Here is a 21328-nt window from a genome sequence, read left to right as displayed (position 1 = left end):
AAATATAGAATGTTCTTAAAATATACCATTGCATTTAAAAGACTGTATATAGAACTTATGCATTTGGAACAAAGAATTGTATTAAAATACCATACAGTGAAAAACAGCATACATTATACCCAATGTATGTTCTAACAAAAAATTTAAAATGCGGTTTAACTGCACTAATAGAAAAACCATCCTGATATTTGATTCAGTTCTGAACTTATACATTCATATTTTTATCATAACTTCCCAAAATATGTAATGTATCTTAAAGAAAACGTTATCATTAGAAACAACAATGATCAAAACAATTCCAAAATACATTTTCTTGTGCATAAATAGTTGTGTACGAAGCCTGAAGCCTTACAGAGTACATTTTTAAACACAAGTTATCTGTTCTGTTACCAAGTTTTAATGTCTTATTTGGCTCAAGGTTGATGTGTTTTTCTTTAAACCTTGTATAGTTTGCCATAGTCTATTATCTATAGCTTCCAGTTCAGTTTGTAAATATAGAAGCTTGTTTGTCAAAAAGTGCTAATAAAAATAGCTACTGCTTAAACAAGGTTTTTTAATTCACGTCTCTCCAAGTTAATTTATAAAAATCTTCATAATTCAGAACACCAGTCAGCAACTATTACCTAAAGTATTTCGAAAATGAACAGAACAAGAAATGCACAATCATACCTCCCTTTACACAGCATAACAACAACAACAAAAAACCCTTGTAGACGTACTTTCTAATCTTTGAAAAAAGCACCAAATTCTGAAGAGGAGTACTTTAACAAATAGGCCATCTCTGTGAATCACAGATAAAAATAGCTGAAGACTTTTTAATAAAAATAAAAAAAAAGCAACAAGACAAAGAGCAGGATTTACAATTTTTCTAGAGGCTACTCTACACTACTCCTTAAAGGTTGGTAGCCTCCTTTTCAACTAAAGTCTAATAGTCAACATTATCTTCCAAGAAGGATGCTAATTCAAGTCTTTCAGTTGACCTAAATGTTTTCAGCCATTACAGCTTTTACTTTCACTTCAATGAGTTCTTCTACTCGAGCTAGAACACTTTCTATTAAATCAAATGTGAAGAGTGCTGAGTGCAAAACCTGAAATGACAGAAGAGATTTAAGTTATTTTTATTACAACATAGATTTTCTTATCTACTGTACCTGTCCATTTGTCTCTAGATTGAAAACTATTCAATACTTCTGAACAGCTTGGTAAGAACTACCAACTCACCTGAAGCTGCATTTCAGTAGTCATGGCAGGCATCTTTTCCTCGCTGACAGTTAAAGAACAAACTGTGTTAGATTTATTTGCCTCTGTAGAAAAAAAGTACCAGAGATCAAGTTCCTGTTCCACATAACTTTTAGAATATTCAAAAAATACGTATTTAATATATTAGCATTTATAGGCAGCAGTTGTTAAAAGCAGACACCTAAAGACTGACAAAACAGTGAGGAGAGAAGGTACTGAATTTTAAGAGGACAGGTTGAGCTGGATGCTCTCTTTGCACTTACTATATGATTTATGACTACATTACTAAACAGGTAATATCTGTAACTTGAAACAATTTTCTATAGCTAAACTTTTCCTTAAAAGGAAAAAAAAAAAAATATATATATATATATATATACACAGAACCTGGTCAGTTTTTGGACACATTTTTAATACTTTCACATTCAGAGATAGCAGGAGATCCTTGAGCTTCAAGCAACAAATCCAGACATGAAATGCTTATTTAAATAAGAAAAGGCTTCAGGTGTCTGTTTCTGACAGACTACTTACCACTGATAAAACTACAAAGATAGTTTGAAAACTAAGTGGAAAATTCCAACATTCAAATCATGTACTTGAAATTTAATGTAATGCTTACAAAGATTATACATTGGGGAGAAAGACTAAACCGTTTATTTTTCATGAGTTAGATGTTCTCTTCTGAACTCAGATCTCATTGCTTTGTCAAAGACTAGAGAAACGTAAGAGACAAAAATGAATTAGGAAGCTTCTTCTTTAAAAGAAAGGTTCTCTTTAGAAAGATATCCACAGGTTACCTTCAGAAAAAATCCCCTCACTCTGCCTTGTACTTATATAGTTTATAACAACACAAGAGGATAAGACTAGGGGCAAAAGACTGTACTGACTTTTCTGGCAGCAGAAGCAATTTCCTTAGGCTCTCTTAATTATACTGGAGACCACAAAGGAACAGAGGATCAGACATACACTGCAATGGCCTAAAGCAGCTATAGCTCTCATTCCCTATGGGATGTATCTGCTTAACCCTGAGCAGAATCTGATTCTGTGTGTCAGATTAAAAAAATAAAAATAAAAATCAGTGTAATCCTTCAGGCTTTAAGAGAGTACCTATTTGCTGTCTGAATTATTTCTGCTCTTGTTAGCCTCTCCACACCCAGTATGAAACCTAAGGGCTGTATATTCACAGAGAGACTTAGATGCTCCTGACTAACCTTAAAATCAAAAGTATAAATGCAGAACAAGGTTTGAATGTCTTCAAGTGACGTTTCTGTCAGGATTCCATAAGGTTTACAAATGTGATGAGAGAGAAACAAGTTCAGATTTTTCTGACTAACCATGAAAAGTATTAATATCACATATAGCAACTCCTGAATTATTAATTGAAACCTGGAATAGCATGAACAGTTAAATAAAAATGTAATCTATACATCAGTTACCAATTCTTTGTTTCCAATGGATTTCCAAAGGTTCTGAATATGAACAAAGCTGAGAAGAAAACAACTAACCTCTTCTGTTTTCTTTCTTATTCTTTATTTCTGCTTCATAGTGTGCTTTTGACATATTGAGTCCTACATGCAGTGGTTTTAAAAAATTTTTCTCAATCTTAGCAAGTATGGTCCATACACCAGTCTATTCAAAAAGAAAAGAACAGAGAAGATCGGAAATTATTTTTGAAGCATCACAATGCTAAGTTTTCAAGCAGAAATTTTGACTAGTCTTTATAACATACACTGCTGTGCTGGAAAGAAAGAAAAAGAATTTAGACTTAACCACTTATTCTTAAGGAAGAATAGCATGGTGACAGATATTTAAGCTCCTTACTTTCTACTCTCCTGCATTTTCAAAATTATTTTTTGAAAATTAGAGGATGAAGAAGTCAAGAAAAGGGGTAAATGTAGTATGTACAAGAATAACTACAGCAATGGAAATGCACATTTTCAACTCATTCTTGTAAATAAAGCTGAAAGGAGCTTGATATGTTGGTACAGTGGCAAAATAGCACAAATATTTGAATTAACATTCCTAAATTGCCATTATATCGAGATAACAAATGAAAGCTGTGGTAAATGTCATGCTCCTCACATATAAGGTTCTTGTTGCAATTAGTTTAAGAAGCATTGGAGGAGCGTTACTGGATATGCTGCTACTTCAGCTTTTGTATTCTGAACTGTCATGGTGAATTACACTATGCCAGCATATAGGAACTATATGTACTTATTTTTAAGGTCTTTTTATCTATTGTTTTTAGAACATATACCAAACATGCACCATGTTCCAATCTACCTTAAAACATATACAAAAAATTAGATATTTGCTTACTGCAGAATCAAATTTTGCTTTAAGCTGTACCAATGTTGCTACTATACACATACAACCACACTAGTAAGAGTTCAGACTTGTTACTGGTTCTGCTGCGCTGATAACTCCGAATTTGCCGGCAAGTAACATTGCCCCCCAAGCTTTACAATCTAGTTACACAGTTTTTCCTTGTTAACTTCACTATATACATGTATATATATATATATATATATATATACATACAGGGGTGTGTATATATATATATGTATATATATATACACATATATATATACACATATATATATATATACACACCCCTGTATATATATATATACACACACACACACATATATATATATGTATATATATATATATATATATACATATACCTGTATATATGTATATATATATATACCTGTACATATATATATAGAGAGAGAGAGAGAGAGTGATATATATAGTGATATATATAGTGATATAGATATAGATACACACACACATAAAAAATTTGATATGAAGTGTGTATATACATAAAACCACAAAAAGCATTCAGTGTTCTACTACCGTTAAGATTTTAATAAAATCCCTAGTGAATCACACAAAAAATAAATACTATATCGTTATGCTCTGTATTCATTTATGCCCTTAGGCACTGTAGCCGAAATGACACACAAACCTCCTCCCCAGTTTCGGATGGGTGAAAGGAGTATATAAATGGTATTCATGAAGCAAGAGATGTGACAAAAAGATGCTCAAAAGCAAGGCTGTTCAAAGTTATATGCCATGAGAGGAAAACTACACTGTTTTGGCACCTTCTAAGCTTGTAGTTACAAAACTTCTGTAGAAAAAAAAAAAAAAGAAACAAAAACAAAAACATAAAGCAGTCTTTGTGTCTTTAGATACAGGAGCTATTTATATGACTCCTTTCCTCAGGCAGTATCATCAAAGGGCAGGGTAAAGATGAAAAAAAAAATAAGAATTCTTGATGTTAAATCAAGAATTGTTGATTACAGGGGATAATTCACCAAATTTGAATGCTAAGTGACACAAAGTTAACTAATCAAATAAGAAGACCAGTAATAACTTCCACATGAATGGTGCTGAAATGAAAAAATAACTATTCAGAAAAATCTCATTTTTATACTTGATTAGTGAAAGTGCTTGTTACGCAGCAATCAAAACATCCAAACTAACATGAAAGGAAGCATTTTCTTTGCATCCCACCTGTGCTGTATGAAGGGAGAGGGGGGTGGAAGTCAAGAAGAAGTGGCAGCACTTAGATTTATTTTAGGGAAAACTTCAGAAGCGGTGAAGTTTTTTTCTCCTCAAACTATAAGGATATTCCTTATGACAGACAATAGACATAAATGTTACAGCAATTGTGTACTATTATATATAGATTTTTAATAAAAATAAAAGAGGAACGTTTTTTTCTTACAAAGCTATGCATTTACATGAAATAGAGTAGGCCATAATGAGTACTTAAATTGAAATTACACCATAAATCTGAGTCTACAGTCTATCAGTGCTAACTAATAAAATAATAAATTAGAAATGCACCAATTGAAAGCTATTTTTACTGTTCATTTTTAAAACTGTTTTAGTAACCACTACCAATCATGATATTATCATTCTATTTAAATAACATCATTAGGCACTTAAGAAGCTGGTATTCATAGAACCCACAAGTGCTCTAAAAGTGGATCAGAATTTTTTCTGTATTTTAAAAGCAGAAAAAGAGATGCCAAAGTCAATTACTCCAAACCATAAAGAAAGTAGAGGAACTGGGTGATAAACAACAAAATATCTTAGTATACATATCTGCTGGTTGGAATGTTTGTCTGGCTATGATACTGCTTATTGATGTCAGGAAAGGCTTTACTGTACTTTAAAACTGAAAAGTAATTTATCTTTACACTGTCACTAATTTTAAGAAGTATTTTAACGCAAAATGAAAACATTTAGTACTAAGGAGATAGGTGATATACTGCAAGATATAGCAGATAAAAAGCTACTGAATTGCATAAGTTAGAGGAACATTGGAACATAATGATTTGAAAGGAGTCAAGAGAAGTTGCAATTATTATTAGAGTAAGTAGTCATTTGGTAACAGAATGTAATCAGAAAACTAAACCACACATAATTCCACTGGCTCTTCAATGCTGTAGTGACACAATGAAAGTCAGAGCATTTATAAATCATCTGCAGGAATATGAAGTCTGAATATCAACCCAGCTGTGAAAATTAAAATTTCTGACTACCCAGAAACACACGTGCCTCATCTGCAGATGAACAGGAGTGACTACACACACAAAAAAGACACAGATCCATCCTAATATACTACCTTGAAAAGCCAAACAGCACTTGAATAACAAACAGCACTGATTTACTAACAGATATAACTGACTGTTTCAGACAGAAAAGAGCTAAACAAAACAGAGAAGAAAGATGTAGGTATTACAAAGCAATAAAATCCCAGTTAAAAGTGAGGCAGCATAACATTATATGGATAAAATACATAAGGGCAGTTTCATTTAAAATATACTGTGAAGTATATACAGACTATTCCTAAAATATCTACATTCAAACATCCACACACAGGAGAAATGAAGGTAAAAAGATATAGGTATAATAAATACATAGGTAAACTGCATCGGTGGGCAGTTTAGCCTGGCAAGTTGCCTTTGCATAAAACAGGCTATACCTGATAAAGCAATGGAACAGAAACCTGGACAGGCCTATCAATTCCTTTCATTACTTCAGAAGATGGATCTCACAGACAAAACGTTTTTCTATGTTAATACCCAGAGAAGCTGTTAATATGTAAATACAGAATACATATTTGCACAGTTAAAAACTATTTAAATAAGATAATTAAATATTTTCTGAGAAATCTTAATGCTAATAGCTTTAAGCATGTCGCACAGAAAACAAATTTTACCTAAAGATGAATAAATGGGATCTTTTGAATTGCAAAGGCTAGTAAAGAAACCCATTAAGATATTCACTTGGAGGCTTATCAGTGAATAAATAATCAAGACTAATTTTTTTTTTTTCTTATGGGAATCCTTGATAGAGACGTTATTTTATGGTGACACACTAGACAGTGACCAGATCTCATTAGGCAGAGTAAAAGAATTAGCTTGTTTATGGTAACAGTTAAATATGAATGCAACCATATTTCATCGGGATAAAATAATACATTGTACATTTCTAAATACAGCCAAGTAAAATATCACTTCTGGATTGCTGAGCATTTGGGAGAAAAATGCAAAAAACATGTTTTTGACTTGAGGAAACTCTCAGTCCTCTGCTAATCAGAAATCAATCAGTTTCAAATCAGTTACTACTTACTTGATTGTCACTTTCACAATCCTTAATGACTAAGTATCTCAGCAGATTTAGTGATGCCATAATCCTGTGAATGAGAAACACTACTGATCATTTAAAGTGCAGACATTTATTACAGGGCTGATAACTTAAATTGGCCATTAGCCAGGCATCCTAAAAATATCCCTTTGTACAACATGAAACCACTTCTCTGTTGAGTAATATAGCTTAATCGAGAGCACCAGTGTGCACTTCCCTGTTACAACAGAAGCTGACACTTTACAAGTAAGATTAAAACCAGCAATAGATTAGACAAGGTCAGTGATTGCGAGGAAAAGAGTTTTCTAAAAAGAGAGAACTATATTACAGAATTTCTAATATATATCACCGCTGAGATCCACAGCTGATTTGAAACTAGTCTAGCAGTTTTCTTTTTTACTGTATTGATTTTTTCCTTTTGTATGCTTTTTAAATGTGTATTTTGCTTTTGTTTTACTTTTTTTTTTCTTTTAGCAAAAAAAAAAATTATTGTTTTTTTCCAGATAAACAGTAGCACTGTCTCCAAGTACGGATTTTACATCTGGGTTTTTAAGCAGTTGTGTCCATCTGGACACCATCATCCTGCGGATTTACAAGCTCAATTTTTATTCATCACATAGGAACCAACTTGTCCTGTACAGGAGATTTTCAGAGGCATTTCCAATTATTTTTATATTATTTAATGCAAGTATTGTTGAGATACCTCTGTATCTGAGCGGAAACTCATGACATACAGGGCTCTCAGCAGAAATCTGTGCAAGAACCTTGACAAGGCTGCGTGCTTTAAGTTACATCAGATAATTTTTATACCCCTGTATTAAGTAAGGCAACACACCACATTTCTTCTGTTCTGCCAATTGCTGAAGTTATTCTTCTGTTTCCACAGAAAAATGACAAACCATGCATTCCTGAAGGAATAATGCTTTACCAATTAGTTCTGTAGTCTGACATAAGGTCTTATATTTTTGAGGAATGCAGGAAGAATTCACTTATTGTTAACACATATAAGAGCACTGTAACATTCTTCTATGCACAGTTAGTTGAAATGATGATAAATGATCATTTGCACCTCTGTTTCAAAATAAATCTGAAATACATTAATGTTGTCACTTCATTAATTATGTAGTAAGGTAGTCTGACTTTTTTTTAAGCAATTAAAAACAAACAAAAACAAACAAGCAAACAAACCAAAAAAGAGAAAAGCCTCTAATTGTAACTACAACTCACCTATCTGAGTTTTGGAGAAGATCTGTCTCAGCGCCTTCAGGAAGGAAAAGCACTAAATCTAGAAGGGAGATCAGGTGATGTCCTGTAAACCAGACATTGTCATGTGCCTTCTGAAAAATGATAAAGTTTATCTGAGTACAAAATTTAAACCTTAAATAAAGATAATTAAATCTTAAATAATTTAACATAAACAATATAATGGCAAAGGGTCTAAAATGGAAGACATATGAGGAGCAGCTGAGGTCACTCAGTTTCGTCAGCTCACAGCAGAGGAAGCTGAGGGGAGGTCTTGTGGCAGCCTGCATCTTCTTCACAAGGGGAGAAGAGAGGCAGGCGCTAAGCTCTGCTTTCTGGGGAGCTCTGCTCTCAGCAACAGGTCCCGAGCAAATGGCATGGAGCTGGGACAGGGGAGGGTCAGGCTGGGTGTTAGGGTAAGGTTCTTCACTGAGAAGGTAGTTGGACACTACAACGGGCTCCCCAGGAAAGCATCAAGCCTGGCGGAGTTCAAAAAGTATTTGGACTTCACCCTCAGAAATATGTTTCTTGGGTGGCCCTCTGTGGAGCCAGGAGCTGGACTCAATGATCCTTGTGGGTCCCTTCCAACTCAGGATATTTTATGATTAACAAGAATAATTTGGGGAAAACGGAAAGCTAATAAATACACAAATCAAATGCCAGAGGAAATATTTTCTAATTACTACATGTGATCAAAGTATATAAATTAGTCTTTTCATAATCTTCTCTATCTGTATACTGATGTTAGATGAGACAAGAAGGGTACCTGTCAGCGTTAAGTTAGATCAGATGAGAAACCTAAAAAGATAAAGACTACCTAGGCAGTAAAAAATGTTATCCACTTATTTCATGATGTCTATAGCAGAATTATTTGCAACAAATATAGAATATTCAAATCCGTATGATAAAATTTTAAAATTATTAGACTTTTAGACAGTTTGTTCTACACAGCAGTTCTGTATTGACAGAATTCTGAAGCTGCACAGTCAACAAATTCAGCAGTAAAAAAAAATTCAGAATGTATTTTACCTATTCAATTTTAGTGCAAGCTTCTTTTGGGAGAATTTTCATAGTATTAATTTCTTCACCCCCTGCTGATTCCATATACAGGACAGACTATGATCTGATAAATAGTAATTCCCTGTTCTCTAACACAGTCCTGCTCTTATATTATAATTGTGTTACATTTCATAAACGCTAGCATGAAATATGTGCAAGTTTACTATGTTGTCCTATTTGACAAAATGAAGACCTTTCAGATGAAATCTGCTTTGAAAAAGGCCTTAAGAAGTAAAAAGGGGAGAAGACAGGAAAAGAAAAAAAAAAAAAAAAACAAGGAAAAAAAGGGATAATCATTTATTTATTACGTTTTCCAATTTCCTGGTATAAATTATCATAAAATATGAGATTTAAATGGCTTTGATCTGGCTCAACCCTTTCTGATGAGTATAACATTTGTGAAGCACTCATAATATAATGCTGACTGTCATAATAAAACCCAAGAGAAAAATCTATAGTCTAGACTGTAGTATTTGAATTATATTCAGGAAATGCGAGAATAAAAAAAAATACCAAGCAGCTCCCCCTTAAGGAATATGCTTTTCAAGCACAGAGAAGGTGGTAATAACCTGTAAAATACTGTAAATTGTGTAATTAAAACTGCACATATGTAAAATTATAATGTAAAAATACATACACAGAAAAAAGCCAAATCAGTATTTTTTAATTATTTCCCAATCTTATGTTTCTTTTCAATGTATAGTTGTTTGTTTCTGTTTTTGTTTTAAATGCATCACTCAAATCTTAAGTTACATGTATTTGCTCAACATTTGAGATGACAATTTGTTGTTTTTTTTTTTTTAAAGGCAATAGGCTTACCGTTAATGATAAGTGAATCTGATCTTTTATTTTTTGAATAATGTATCCCTGTACACCAGCATGGTTGCTTGTCTTCAGTAAACACCTTCAAACAAAAATAAAGATATTATCATTTAAAAGCTGCCTATAGTTAGCTCAAGACTTGGATGATATTATGGCCTTATTAACTAAGTGGGACTTCTACCTCAGAAAAAGAAAATATCCAACCGTTATACACTGGGTTACATAAGACGGATGATTTTGTGAAAGGCAACTGAAATTCATTATTTATCCACAATTTAACATAGTGAACATAGTGTGGCTTACCAGATAGATAAAAATGATTTCTGACTGAGTTTCTAAGCAATTAAGTTGCAACAAGGCTTATATTATGCAATCTACACTCATTTGAATGCATACCTGAATAACGTGTACTTTCCTTCTGCATCAAATTTGTCTATGAACAACTGCAACATATTTAAACTCTTCTTTCTCTAAAAATAATAATAAAAAGTTATCTGATAATTTTCTAATAAAAAAAAAAAATCACATAATTCATTCTGTGTGTTCTGTTACATACCAGGTGCTCTATGGGACAAAGGGTCATAACTTTCACCAAATCCTGCAGTTGGACAAAAAAAAAAAAAAAAACAACATGAATTGTAATTACATGCAGATTATTAGACTACCTCACACTGAATAAAATCTGTTCAAGGTATTAACAAACAAACAACCAAAAACAACCAAAAAAACCTCAGCCCACTAACAACTGTGTCCAAATAAGAATGCGATCAAGCAACGCACTTCCAAGGAAGAAGCAAAAATTAGCAAGTGCTCTCTTTCAGCTAGGATCAGTGCCTAGCTGCCTCGGTGGCCTGTACATGCACTTAGTGTATTTTAGTTGTCACAGTAACTTCATACTGCTGCACACAGAAGACAAACAATTCTGTATAGCATGACACTACAGGTTTCAATTTGACAACACGATTGTATTCAAGTTCAGTAGTATATTTGCTCTCGAACACGTAGAAAACTGGTAGGTATTATTTATAATCAACTACAGAGACTTCTGTACATTGCTTCTTATTACCTGAGGCACGTTAATAAAATCTCTGAATTCTAAATACTGATGGCTAAGGCTATTATCTTCCATCCTCAATAAACAGCTCTCAAACAGGTCCTGTGAGTGAGAAAGAAAAAAAAAAAAAAAGAGGCAAACAAACAAAAAACAACTACCAACACCTTATAAATTAATGTCCTGTATATGTACATGTTTCACATTTAATGGCTACAACTGCCTTTACCATAAACCCTCTTTTGCATATCCAAAGCTCCTAGGAGCTACAAATTTAAGTTGTAATGGTAACTTAAAGGTATATGAATGTGTGTAATGTTCAATAAATTTAAATGTTTGTAAGACTGAAGAAAATATTATCTGAACTATTATTTGTATACCTTTCTAAGAAAGGGAAATGGAAGTTTTACTGTTTCTCAAATCAGAAAGAGTAAGCATTCTAATAATGAAAATTTGATTAAACGAAAAATAAACTTACAAGTCCTTTAGATAACATAGATTCTTCTGTTCTAGAAAGAAAAAGACATTAAAATTATTGTAAGTTAAAGAGATGCTGATGATGTTTCAGATGAAATTGTAGAACAGATGTCAAAAAGAAACTTGGCCCTCAACAATTTTCATTCTGCTTTCCAAATGATACCTTCATAACATCTCTCAAAGATTTTCAGAATATATTGACTGATAAAAAGTAGCAAACTGGACACTTCTCTTTAGGGTCAACTTTTTCCCCCTCTCAATATCTGTAAATACTCAAAGGCAGTAGCTCATATCCCACAGGTATTAATCAATTAAAAAATGAAGCTTCACAGATGATTTCATATGCATAATCCTGCAAGCCAAAGAAAAATATGACAAATCCTAAGATTTTTCTTGGCCTTGGAAGAGGACAAGAAATTTCATTTAAATTTTACCACAAAATGATAACCAGTGATAATGAGAAACTTCCCTTCTACAGCAATGCTAGAAATTGTTTGGTCAACGCTGCTTCTTACGGAAGACAAAATAAACACAATATGCAGAAAGTCTGGTTTCCTCTAGAAAGCATAACTTCTAATTAGATTGAGTATCATACCGGAATACATTCAAGTAAGTACTATCATCATAGTCTCTGTTAGTAGTAAACTGTTACAGTTACAAATAAATATACATTCTAAATATTCTTCATGGGTATAAATGGCCTTAATGTTGCATTTTCAGAATAAAGTTTCTCAAAACAATAAATGAATGTTTTAGGCAACTTTTTATAACTCTGAGAAGACTATCTTATCATGGAGCTTGCCATTTTAACCTTGAGACTTAAAAACCTCTCTGAATTTATTTGGTTTTCATTTATATGAATTACAATAAAAGATCAGAAATAAACCATAGGACAAACACCTGACACACATTATCTAGAAATCCAAATATCACATAACCTACCTATTCAGCAGCACTTCAATATGTGTCATATTGCACTGCAGAAGGTATGATGGACTAGAAGAGAAAGTTAGGTTTATATTAAACTGCATAAAGATACATACATTGTTACAGTTAATGTATTTGACTGATTTAGTCTCTTTTGAAAAATCTACAAAATTATCTTTACAAAATTTATAATTTTGAAATAGACATACAGCAGTAAGTCAAATTTCTGTTCATAATTTGCAGTTGACATCTGCCTATAAATAATTGAAGTTTTCATATATGTTCATTTTCAGAATGAGACAAATCCTATCGGTTTCTTTAAAAGGTCAGCTCATCTACAATTAAGCAGTAATAAAGTAATCTGAAAGACTGAAGTACGTTCTTAAGCTACATAAATGATAAATGTTAGCAAAAAAATAAATACTAGGGAAATCCACAGCTTTCATTAAAGCTATTCAAAATAAAATGTTTTCTTCTGCTCAGAAACAAACTTCAAAGTACAAACTTACAGTAAGTCCTCACTAAGAATAGCTCTTACCTAAATACCATTGGAAAGCAATTGATACCGAAATGCTGAACAAACATCAGATATGACAGACATGCCAAAGAATCTGCAGAATTCTTTCGCTCTATGTCCTCAAACTCCTGATTCTCCCAGTATGATCTTCTGCCTTTATGATGTAAAAATACTAGTGGCATCAATTCCCTTATATCCTGCAAAATGTCCTAAAAAAGAAAGTTAGATTTCATTCAGTTGCCTTTAGAAAACTGCATACCAAATGCTTTCAAAAGTGTAAGCTGTATTTGCAGTAAAATCTCTTATGTAGTATATGTATAAGTTACTAGACATATATTGTGAATATTTATGACACATACATACACAAAAATGCCTTCCAGGAAAAATAACCACTGTCAGAAGAATGTTACTAAGATAGCAAAGTCAAGCACTCAAAAGTTAGCAAAAGACAAAATTAAAGTCACCCTGCAAAACCCAATTTGGCTCCCTTATCCACAAAAGCTATGAATAATAGCTTCATGATCACATTATGCCACAGGACCCATGTGTTTTTCACTGAACATTTACTTAGTATTGCTTTTTGATCACTGGTCATATGCAATGCAATGTTTACCTACTAAAGGCAAGCCCTGTTTTAAAGTTAGAATCATTTTGTATGGCCTTTCTTTCCAGCAATTCACTACACAATGACACCTGAGTACTTCACAAATATTAAGTGCTTTTTTCCACACATTTTTGTAATTCTTATTGTATGGATTATGAAGAGGCAGAGAGATCAGGGTTAACTCATTCTTCCAGGGTTATCCATACCAAACATTCAGGATCTGACATTTTGGAGAATTAGGATTATACAAAATGTCACATAGTCAAAGTATGTCATTACTGACCTTAGCTGCAGCTCTCATTACCCAATTCCACAAACATCAGAAGTGAATTTCTTGAGAAAATGAAGAAAAGGTAATTCATAATTAGTGTAATAAACATGGTTTCAGACTGTGCCCAACAGGAGAGGCAGGGACAAAAGATCGTTTTTCAGAGTAGACTTCAACTATATTAACCATTAGATGATCTTCTGGTAATCCCTGCCTCCATCACTGCACATCTTAAAAGTTCTGCAATAAAAGAAGCAAAGATCTCACAGACAGATTCTCTTGCATTGCACAACCCTGACTGATCCGCATAGCAGTTCTATCCTATGGTGATCGAGACTTGCTGTGGAAAAAAGTTGATGTGATCGCAATAGAAAACCCAGTTATGGTGGAAAACAACCAGAAGTTTTGCTAACTGTTTAGTGTGCTTCACTTTACAATCTTAATAAAATTTTGTGTGCTTAAATTTTTATTTTTAAAAACAAATTGGAGAAGAAACAATTGTATCACATGACAACTTCCCAACTTTCTTCGTGTGCATGCAAACACATACATGTATTTATACATGCTTTCCTCATCCCAGTTGGCTCCCAGTCTTTAGAGATCTACCACACCTTCTCATGCCATTCCCTCCCCACAAAATGACAACCTGACCCAGTCTCTCCACTTTTCCAGGACTAGTTCCTCCCCGTATAAAAAGCTGCCTCTTTTCTAACTCCCTGGTTCATAGTTCACATAGTTTCAGCCTTCTTCCTCAGGTAGTTGGATTTCCTCAGTTCCTCAGTCAGCTCTTATTCTACCTTTTGTAAAACTTCCATTTCCCTCCATGCGTTCTTCAACTTTTTCTCTTCTGTATTTGACTTGTGAGTTTTCCTGGTCTAACCAAACAAGGTAGAAAAAATTCCAAAGCTCAAACTTAGTAACAATTCCATGAAATAATAGAGTTAAGATGAGAAACAAGTGTATCCATAGCTATTGAAACAACGTAATCTTGCTCTAATAAAACAGAGATGCTAGGCAAAACATTCAAAACCAGAATAACAGCATTGGTAGCATGGAGTGGGCATGTTCACACTGAATTTCCAGCTATAGCATCAGCAGCAGTCAAGAATCAACTTACATTTCTTAACAGGCAGCTGGCACTGCACCTTAGGCACATTAGAGATTTCTCTGTGTGCAAAACTTGGATTAATACTTGGATTTTTACTTTCATCTAATACTGCAACATAAACAATCCTTTAGATATTTCAAAAAATTAAAAACAATACATCACCAAGAAAAAGAATCAGTTACAACAAAGTAGCAACTGCTGATTCAGACAAATTGGCTTATCAAACAGGCTTATCAAGGAGCAAAACTGTGTCTGCAAGATTTATAATTTCTAATACCTTTAACTATTCCAAACCTTTATCTACCTGCATTATCTTACAGGACCTGGTAAGCCATCACACACCAGTACCAGAAGCAAAATGAGCTCCACAACTAATTCTTGAGAATCCTGAACCATAACACTGCTTTTGCAAACACTGTAATTCATTTTGACTACACTTACTATAATTTCAGTTGCAAAATGCCTGAAGGGATGTTCTTCAATGCCTTCAAGCTGTTCGAGCTGAGCGGTCAATAATGGGTATTTCAGGCTTTTCATACAGCTGAAATAAGAAGGGGTGAAACATAAAATCACCAATAAGGTCACAAATAGAGACTATACTAATGTCATTAATGACCAAAAGCAAAGTCTACACTCATATTAGCTGCTGCCATTCCCAATATTCCAAGAATGAAAATAAGAATGTTTCTCAGAGAAGCATTCCTTAGAATTAGCCTCTAAAATATGATTATCCTCAGTTATACCTTTGAGTAGAAACACAGACCACCAAATTAGCTCTGTATCACAGAGCCTAACATTTCTTTACCATTTCCTTGTACTAAAAAATTTTTGCCTTTCTTCTCTCACTTCATAAAAACGTAAAGGACTTTTTTTCCATTTTTGAAATACAGCATTAGTTTATATGCTGACAGCACTATAAAAACACTAATAAGATGATTTATTGCCTATGCAATAAATGCCTACTGTTCATCTTGTTACTTTATAGAATACAATAAGTTGACAAAAAGTGCTCACAACTTTAATAATTCTTCTTTCAGCTCCATGTTATTGTATTCTGATGACTTTTCCATGTTTTTAACAACTTCATTCACAAAAGGTTTAGCAAAGTCCACCACTGCATTACAACATCGGCAGAGACCAAGTTTATCTTCCTGTATTTGTTGTTTTGTATAAGGCACAGGCAAAGGAGTAAGCTGATTCATAATCATAGCCAAAGATAAGCCCACTGAGTAGGCCTTTTTGTTCTGAAGTTTCAAAAGCACTGAAACAAAGAGAACATTTTGAGACATTAAGTTATTACTTGCAGGAAGAAAGTGTGAAGACACTTTCAACAATGTGACTGCATAACAAAGCCTTTCGTTTCAGGGGAGGAAAGAGACTAATACCTGAACTCATATGACTAAGTACAGCAAGACTAAACAATATCACCAGCTAGTCTAACACACTGTAGTTAACATGACCATATAGCTGAGAATGACGTAATAAAGCAGTCCCACATTTCCACACATTCTTCCTTTCTCTGTAGCACAGACATGTTAACTATTTAGTTGGTATCCAAAACCAACGCTTTTCATCTTTTTATGCAAATCAGAAGAATGTGTCTTTCATCTCAAATATTTCAATTGCTTCAATTACAAAAATAAGTTTTATACCATAAAAATATGGAAATGTACGTTTTAAAAGTTAATTACTGAAAAATTCCCCGTTTATATTTTCCAGAATATAAAAAAAACTGTAAAGACTATCAGGACAGCAATATTCTGAAACTATTCTAGCAAAGGTTAAACTAATTTGATAAATAAGATTTTTTTTTCTTCAGAAACCACATGAGCAAGTGAATGTTACCTGTCTGCAAAGGCTGAAGTAGTAGCATGACAGTTGGGCACACTTGCTCTCCCGACGTCTGCTCTATCTGTTCAAGTAAACCAAGAAAAAGTTCCTTCGGATTGCACAGCTGCAAGAGAGGAACAACATACATGTTTTAACCACTATGGTCATAAAATATTAAAACAAACAAACAAACAACAAAAAAAAAAAACCACACACACACCACAAACAAACTGCAATTCAGAAGTTCCTGAACATTAAGAAAGCAGATCATAACATCCAAAATAATCTTTAAGGAAATAAATATGAAACAATAAGTACTTCCCTAAAGTTAATGTCTTCTGTAACACGTATATGCAATTACACTTTCATGTAAGCTAAAACATAGCAAATCTAATGGCACATAACTTGATTTCTACGTTCTATAAACACCTCATGGTACCATAGCAAGAAATTCCTTCGGAGCAGAGAGAAAAGAAAAACTTCAGTGTGAATTCCACTCAATTTGCAAGTTGTTCTCTAAGTGGTGAATGAAAGGGAACTGATTTCCTATAGAATAAATGTTATTTCCCTGTTACTCCCCCAGAATCAGCAGATACTCACTGTCATACTGCAACTACTGAAGACAAGAGGCAGCACTGCTGTGGCTACACTGACTGCAGAAGCTGGCCATTAAAAACTTTGTATCAGATGAGGCCTAGCTACTTTTTCCTGAGAAATTCTCTGTCTCTATGCTTTGTCTAATTAATAAATTCTCCAAATTTGTTAAAAGGTTGAATACTTCTGAGAATGCTAATCCTTTGTCTACTTCAGGTAAAACTGGCCTGTGAGCTTAAAAGTTATGCGGAATGGGCAAAAGAACACAGAAGTATTCATGCCCCGTTTTTTTTTTTGTAAATCAGAAGTAGAAAAGGACATCTCCCTTTCCCTTCCCTACAATTATTTTATTATAACTATGTATTTCAAAGCCATACCTGTACCAACTGATCTAGTATCTTCAGGCAGTGTTCTTGCTTATCATCTTCCTGTTTATATGCTAAAATGCACCTAACAAGAGGAGAAATGAGATTCCAACCCATATTCTTGATGATAACCTACAAAACAGATTTTCAGACAATAAACAAAAACCTGACATCTTCTAAACACAGAAAAATTGTATATATGAAGGTCAAAAAAAGACAACAGATCAATGTCCTGGTTGCAACCAATACCATAATAATGTCATTGGAAACGTAACATCTATTACTATGAAGTTTTGTACTTGACATACATGGTATTCTCTCCCCATATCTATCATTATAGATTCATATTTTGTCTAGCTTTCTTTAATGTATTATTTCTAACACGTATATAGTTCCAAGAATTTACATGGCAATAAATGTCAAACAGGACTAGGTAGAGGGGTTTTGTTGGATTAAGCAAAGCAGAGAAAGAAAGTTTAGAAAAAATAAGTTTAAAGTGAGGGGATCAGGATTTCCAATTGTTACCCCAAACTCACAGAATTCGTGACTAGATGGGGACCCCCAGTAACAATGGGCAAAAATTCCATCACCAATGCCCAACCAGTCTCTGAGCAACAGCTACCTTGGGAAGACTGCCCCCCTTTTCACTGAGGAGCATGATATTATCTGGTATGGAATACCAGATAATACCTTTGATCAAATAGGGTCAGCTGTCCCAGCTGCGTCCCCTTCCAATCTCTTGCAACCTCCCAGTGTGTTTGCCAAGGGGGCAGAGTGAAAAGTAGAAAAGGCCTTGATGCTGTGCATGCGCTGCTCAGTAACAGCTGTGACACCAGTGTGTTATCAACCCTGTCTTGGCCACAAAGCTAAAGCAGCACCATGCAGGCTGCCATGAAGAAAATGCCATTCAGTGCCTCATCTGAAATTCTGTCCTGCAACAGAGGGCCAAGGGCATTTTCTCGTAGTTATGTTTTCGGCATCTCTTTTCTATTTCCTTAACTCACTAGAAAGTAGTTATCAATGGTTTTCTTAAATTACCGTGACTTGACTTCTGTAAACTACCTGAAGTTGCACAAGAATGTGCACTTAACAGACAGCAACTGATTAACTGTTCAAATGCTCCACAATGAAAGTAGCTTTCCCTTTTTAATAGTTTTATCTATAAGTGTGCTTAAACTAATATATAGTGCAAACTTCAACTCACCTTGTTTTTCTCATTTTGAATTACTTCTAACAACTGAGCAGCATATCCATCTTCTAAACATTTCTGACCTGCTACCTGAAACAGATTAAAATCTTCTCCTCTGAAATCAGATTCTTCCAGAATTTGCTAGAAAGAAAATATACATGCTTAACTCCATATTTATAAAAATCAAATGAAAAATAGGTAAATCCAAGTTTTCATTTCAAAATTAGATGTACTGTCACTGTAACTTATCATTTCTTACTAACATCCTTTACATATTAAAAGGAGTTACCAAGAGCTACCACAGAAGACAAAGCACTATTTCAGTAGCGTTTTCTAACTCTAAACTACAGCACAATATATAAAAGATGTATTTTCTATAGCAGTCTGCTGGTGATTTTTTCCCTCAGACAGGTACCGTTGAGAGAAATAAGAACACTTCTTTCTCTGGGAGGCAGAACTTGGGATAAGCACCACGCAGAAGTCAATGAAACATGGAGACTGAACCTAGCTGCCCAATGAGTAAATCTGCTAATGAATGTCTCGTGTTTTGCAGTCATAAAGAAAAACTTGAACTGCTTACATTTGTCAGGTTTATGAAGAGAAAAGTACTTACACATCTTTGTATTATGGCTTGAAGTTCATCAACTGCCATTGTAATTTGACTTTGTTCTTCTGGCATTGAAAACTATTATAAATTAAGGAGCGCAGTATTAAAACACATGAAGTGAACATAGAGACTGAAAAATAATCACATTATCAAAAACAATGCCCAGTAGCGAAATGAGAACAATCTATATTAATAGATCTTATGAAGATTACATGATTTTAAGAAAGGCAAAAATATATTTTTAAGAAGTGTATACTGTATTATTCTACTCCCCATATTTGCTGGATTTCATAGAAAATAACCTGCATTCTATGTACAGAGAAGCAATTTCCAAGTGCCATCAGGATCATCTTAGGAAGTCAGGAGGCCATAGCTATGACACAGACAATGAAAATTGCAACTAATACAGCCTGGGGTCATTGCACACCAACCCTGGACTTCCAAAATACACTACATTTTCTATGCATATCTTCACCGGATAAGCTATCTGCTCAGCTCTGACTAGAACACTCTAACCTGATGCCCAGGACACGCACAGCTGATCCAGCCACTGTGCCAGTTTGTGTTAACAATGTTTTAGTCCAATCAAGACTACATATGCAATATCAATTCTTTCCTCCTATTGTCTAGGTTGGTTGTTCAGGGTCCTTTTACCTCTAGATGCAATTAAAAACTTCCTTGCTGAAAACTAAGTAAACATTTCAGTAAAGTTACCATGAGTAACACATAAAATCCAGCTCAATTATTGCATGATGTATCAGAGCAGCGGTCGTAATCTTTATAGTTTTGAGTAATTCCACGTGCCTAAACCTGGTTATATAATCGCTGTGTCTGTCAATTACCTCTGCACTTCTATAATTGGCGAACTATTCATCCAAGCACCCAAGATTCATATTTACACAGATATTTCAATGTAACATCCTCAATCTTTCCTCCTAAGTTTGACCTCAGCTACCTAACACAGCATCTAGGTAACTAAGCTATTTGGACATTTATAAAAAGCAGTCAACTCACAGCAGCTTAAAAAGCACATTTGCAAATTTTATTACTCAAAGATCACATAATTTTCTATTCTCAACTGCCTAATTTAACACTAACTTGCACTTTAACTTGCAATTTAACACTTTAACCTGCAATCTAGCAATGTTTTGAACCTGATCTTTCTGATTTTGTGATTATCATATACTTTATTAACGCATATTGTACCACTTATTTTTGGAGGATGTCACTAAGACACCCAAAACAATTTAAATGTACTTTTGAACGCTCGTATTTTGGGGTTTTCAGCCCTCAGAAATTTTACAGTGTACTTACAGACTTGAAATATGCCCTGGCAGGGATTTGCCAGTTAACCTCACAGACGGTCTCAGGGCCTAATACTTAATCCTATTTCTAATTATATCTTTTCACTGGTTCCCGCGGCAAGCGTACAGCATCTAAACAGCAAAAAAAAAATCCGCTTTTAACCCTCGGGAAGCTCCCTCCCCTACCAAACGCACCCCCAGCCCCCTCCCCGGGCAGGTACCACACGCAGGCCGCCCCCCAGGGCTGCAAACGAGCCCCTCGCACGCGGCGGGACCAAAGCCCCCGCCTCCGCTTCCTCACCCCTCGCCCCGCCGGCGGAGCCAGGCTCCCCCCGCAGCGCCTCAGCCCGCGGCCGGCCCCGCGCTCCCCTCAGCCGCCGCCGCTCCACCGCCTCCCGCCGGGCCGGGCCACACCGAGCCGGCTCCGCCTCCGGTGAGAGGTCAGGGGGAGGGAGCCG

At 34.6% G+C, this 21328-nt stretch overlaps 1 protein-coding gene across 2 annotated transcripts; it reads right to left on the bottom strand.

Moving 5' to 3' along the window:
* Positions 1-79: 79 nt before the first annotated feature.
* GLMN (glomulin, FKBP associated protein) lies at positions 80-21271 on the bottom strand. Of its 2 annotated transcripts, XM_084291096.1 has the most exons (20): positions 21172-21271; positions 20881-21002; positions 19573-19644; positions 18975-19100; positions 17783-17902; positions 16827-16935; positions 15996-16242; positions 15423-15522; positions 13023-13210; positions 12500-12553; positions 11559-11589; positions 11096-11185; positions 10586-10627; positions 10426-10499; positions 10027-10111; positions 8134-8243; positions 6892-6955; positions 2745-2868; positions 1222-1304; positions 80-1088 (listed from the first exon to the last, which is right to left on the bottom strand). In XM_084291096.1, the coding sequence occupies exons 3-20, from the start codon at positions 19636-19638 to the stop codon at positions 981-983; spliced, it is 1821 nt and encodes a 606-aa protein (XP_084147222.1). In that variant the 5' UTR covers positions 19639-19644; positions 20881-21002; positions 21172-21271; the 3' UTR covers positions 80-980. The 2 variants fall into 2 exon arrangements, with proteins under 2 accessions (XP_084147222.1, XP_084147223.1); XM_084291097.1 differs by lacking the exon at positions 20881-21002 and having other exon boundaries at positions 21172-21240.
* Between the last annotated feature and the right edge of the window lie 57 nt (positions 21272-21328).

The sequence above is a fragment of the Netta rufina genome (genome assembly GCF_964035555.1).
Source record: "Netta rufina genome assembly, chromosome: 8".
Taxonomy (NCBI): Eukaryota; Metazoa; Chordata; class Aves; order Anseriformes; family Anatidae; genus Netta; species Netta rufina.
Note: the sequence above shows the minus strand (reverse complement) of the source record. Positions and strands in the feature narration are given on the sequence as shown.

Bases quoted from the DNA above. Each gene is read 5' to 3' on its own strand.
- GLMN (XM_084291096.1), bottom strand. From the start codon at position 19,638: ATGCCAGAAGAACAAAGTCAAATTACAATGGCAGTTGATGAACTTCAA. The intron at 13,211-15,422 runs GTAAGTGTAGTC...TTTCTTTTTTAG, and splicing joins ATTTTGCAACTGAAATTATA to GACATTTTGCAGGATATAAG. The intron at 8,244-10,026 runs GTAAGCCTATTG...ATCATTTTTCAG, and splicing joins AGATTCACTTATCATTAACG to AAGGCACATGACAATGTCTG.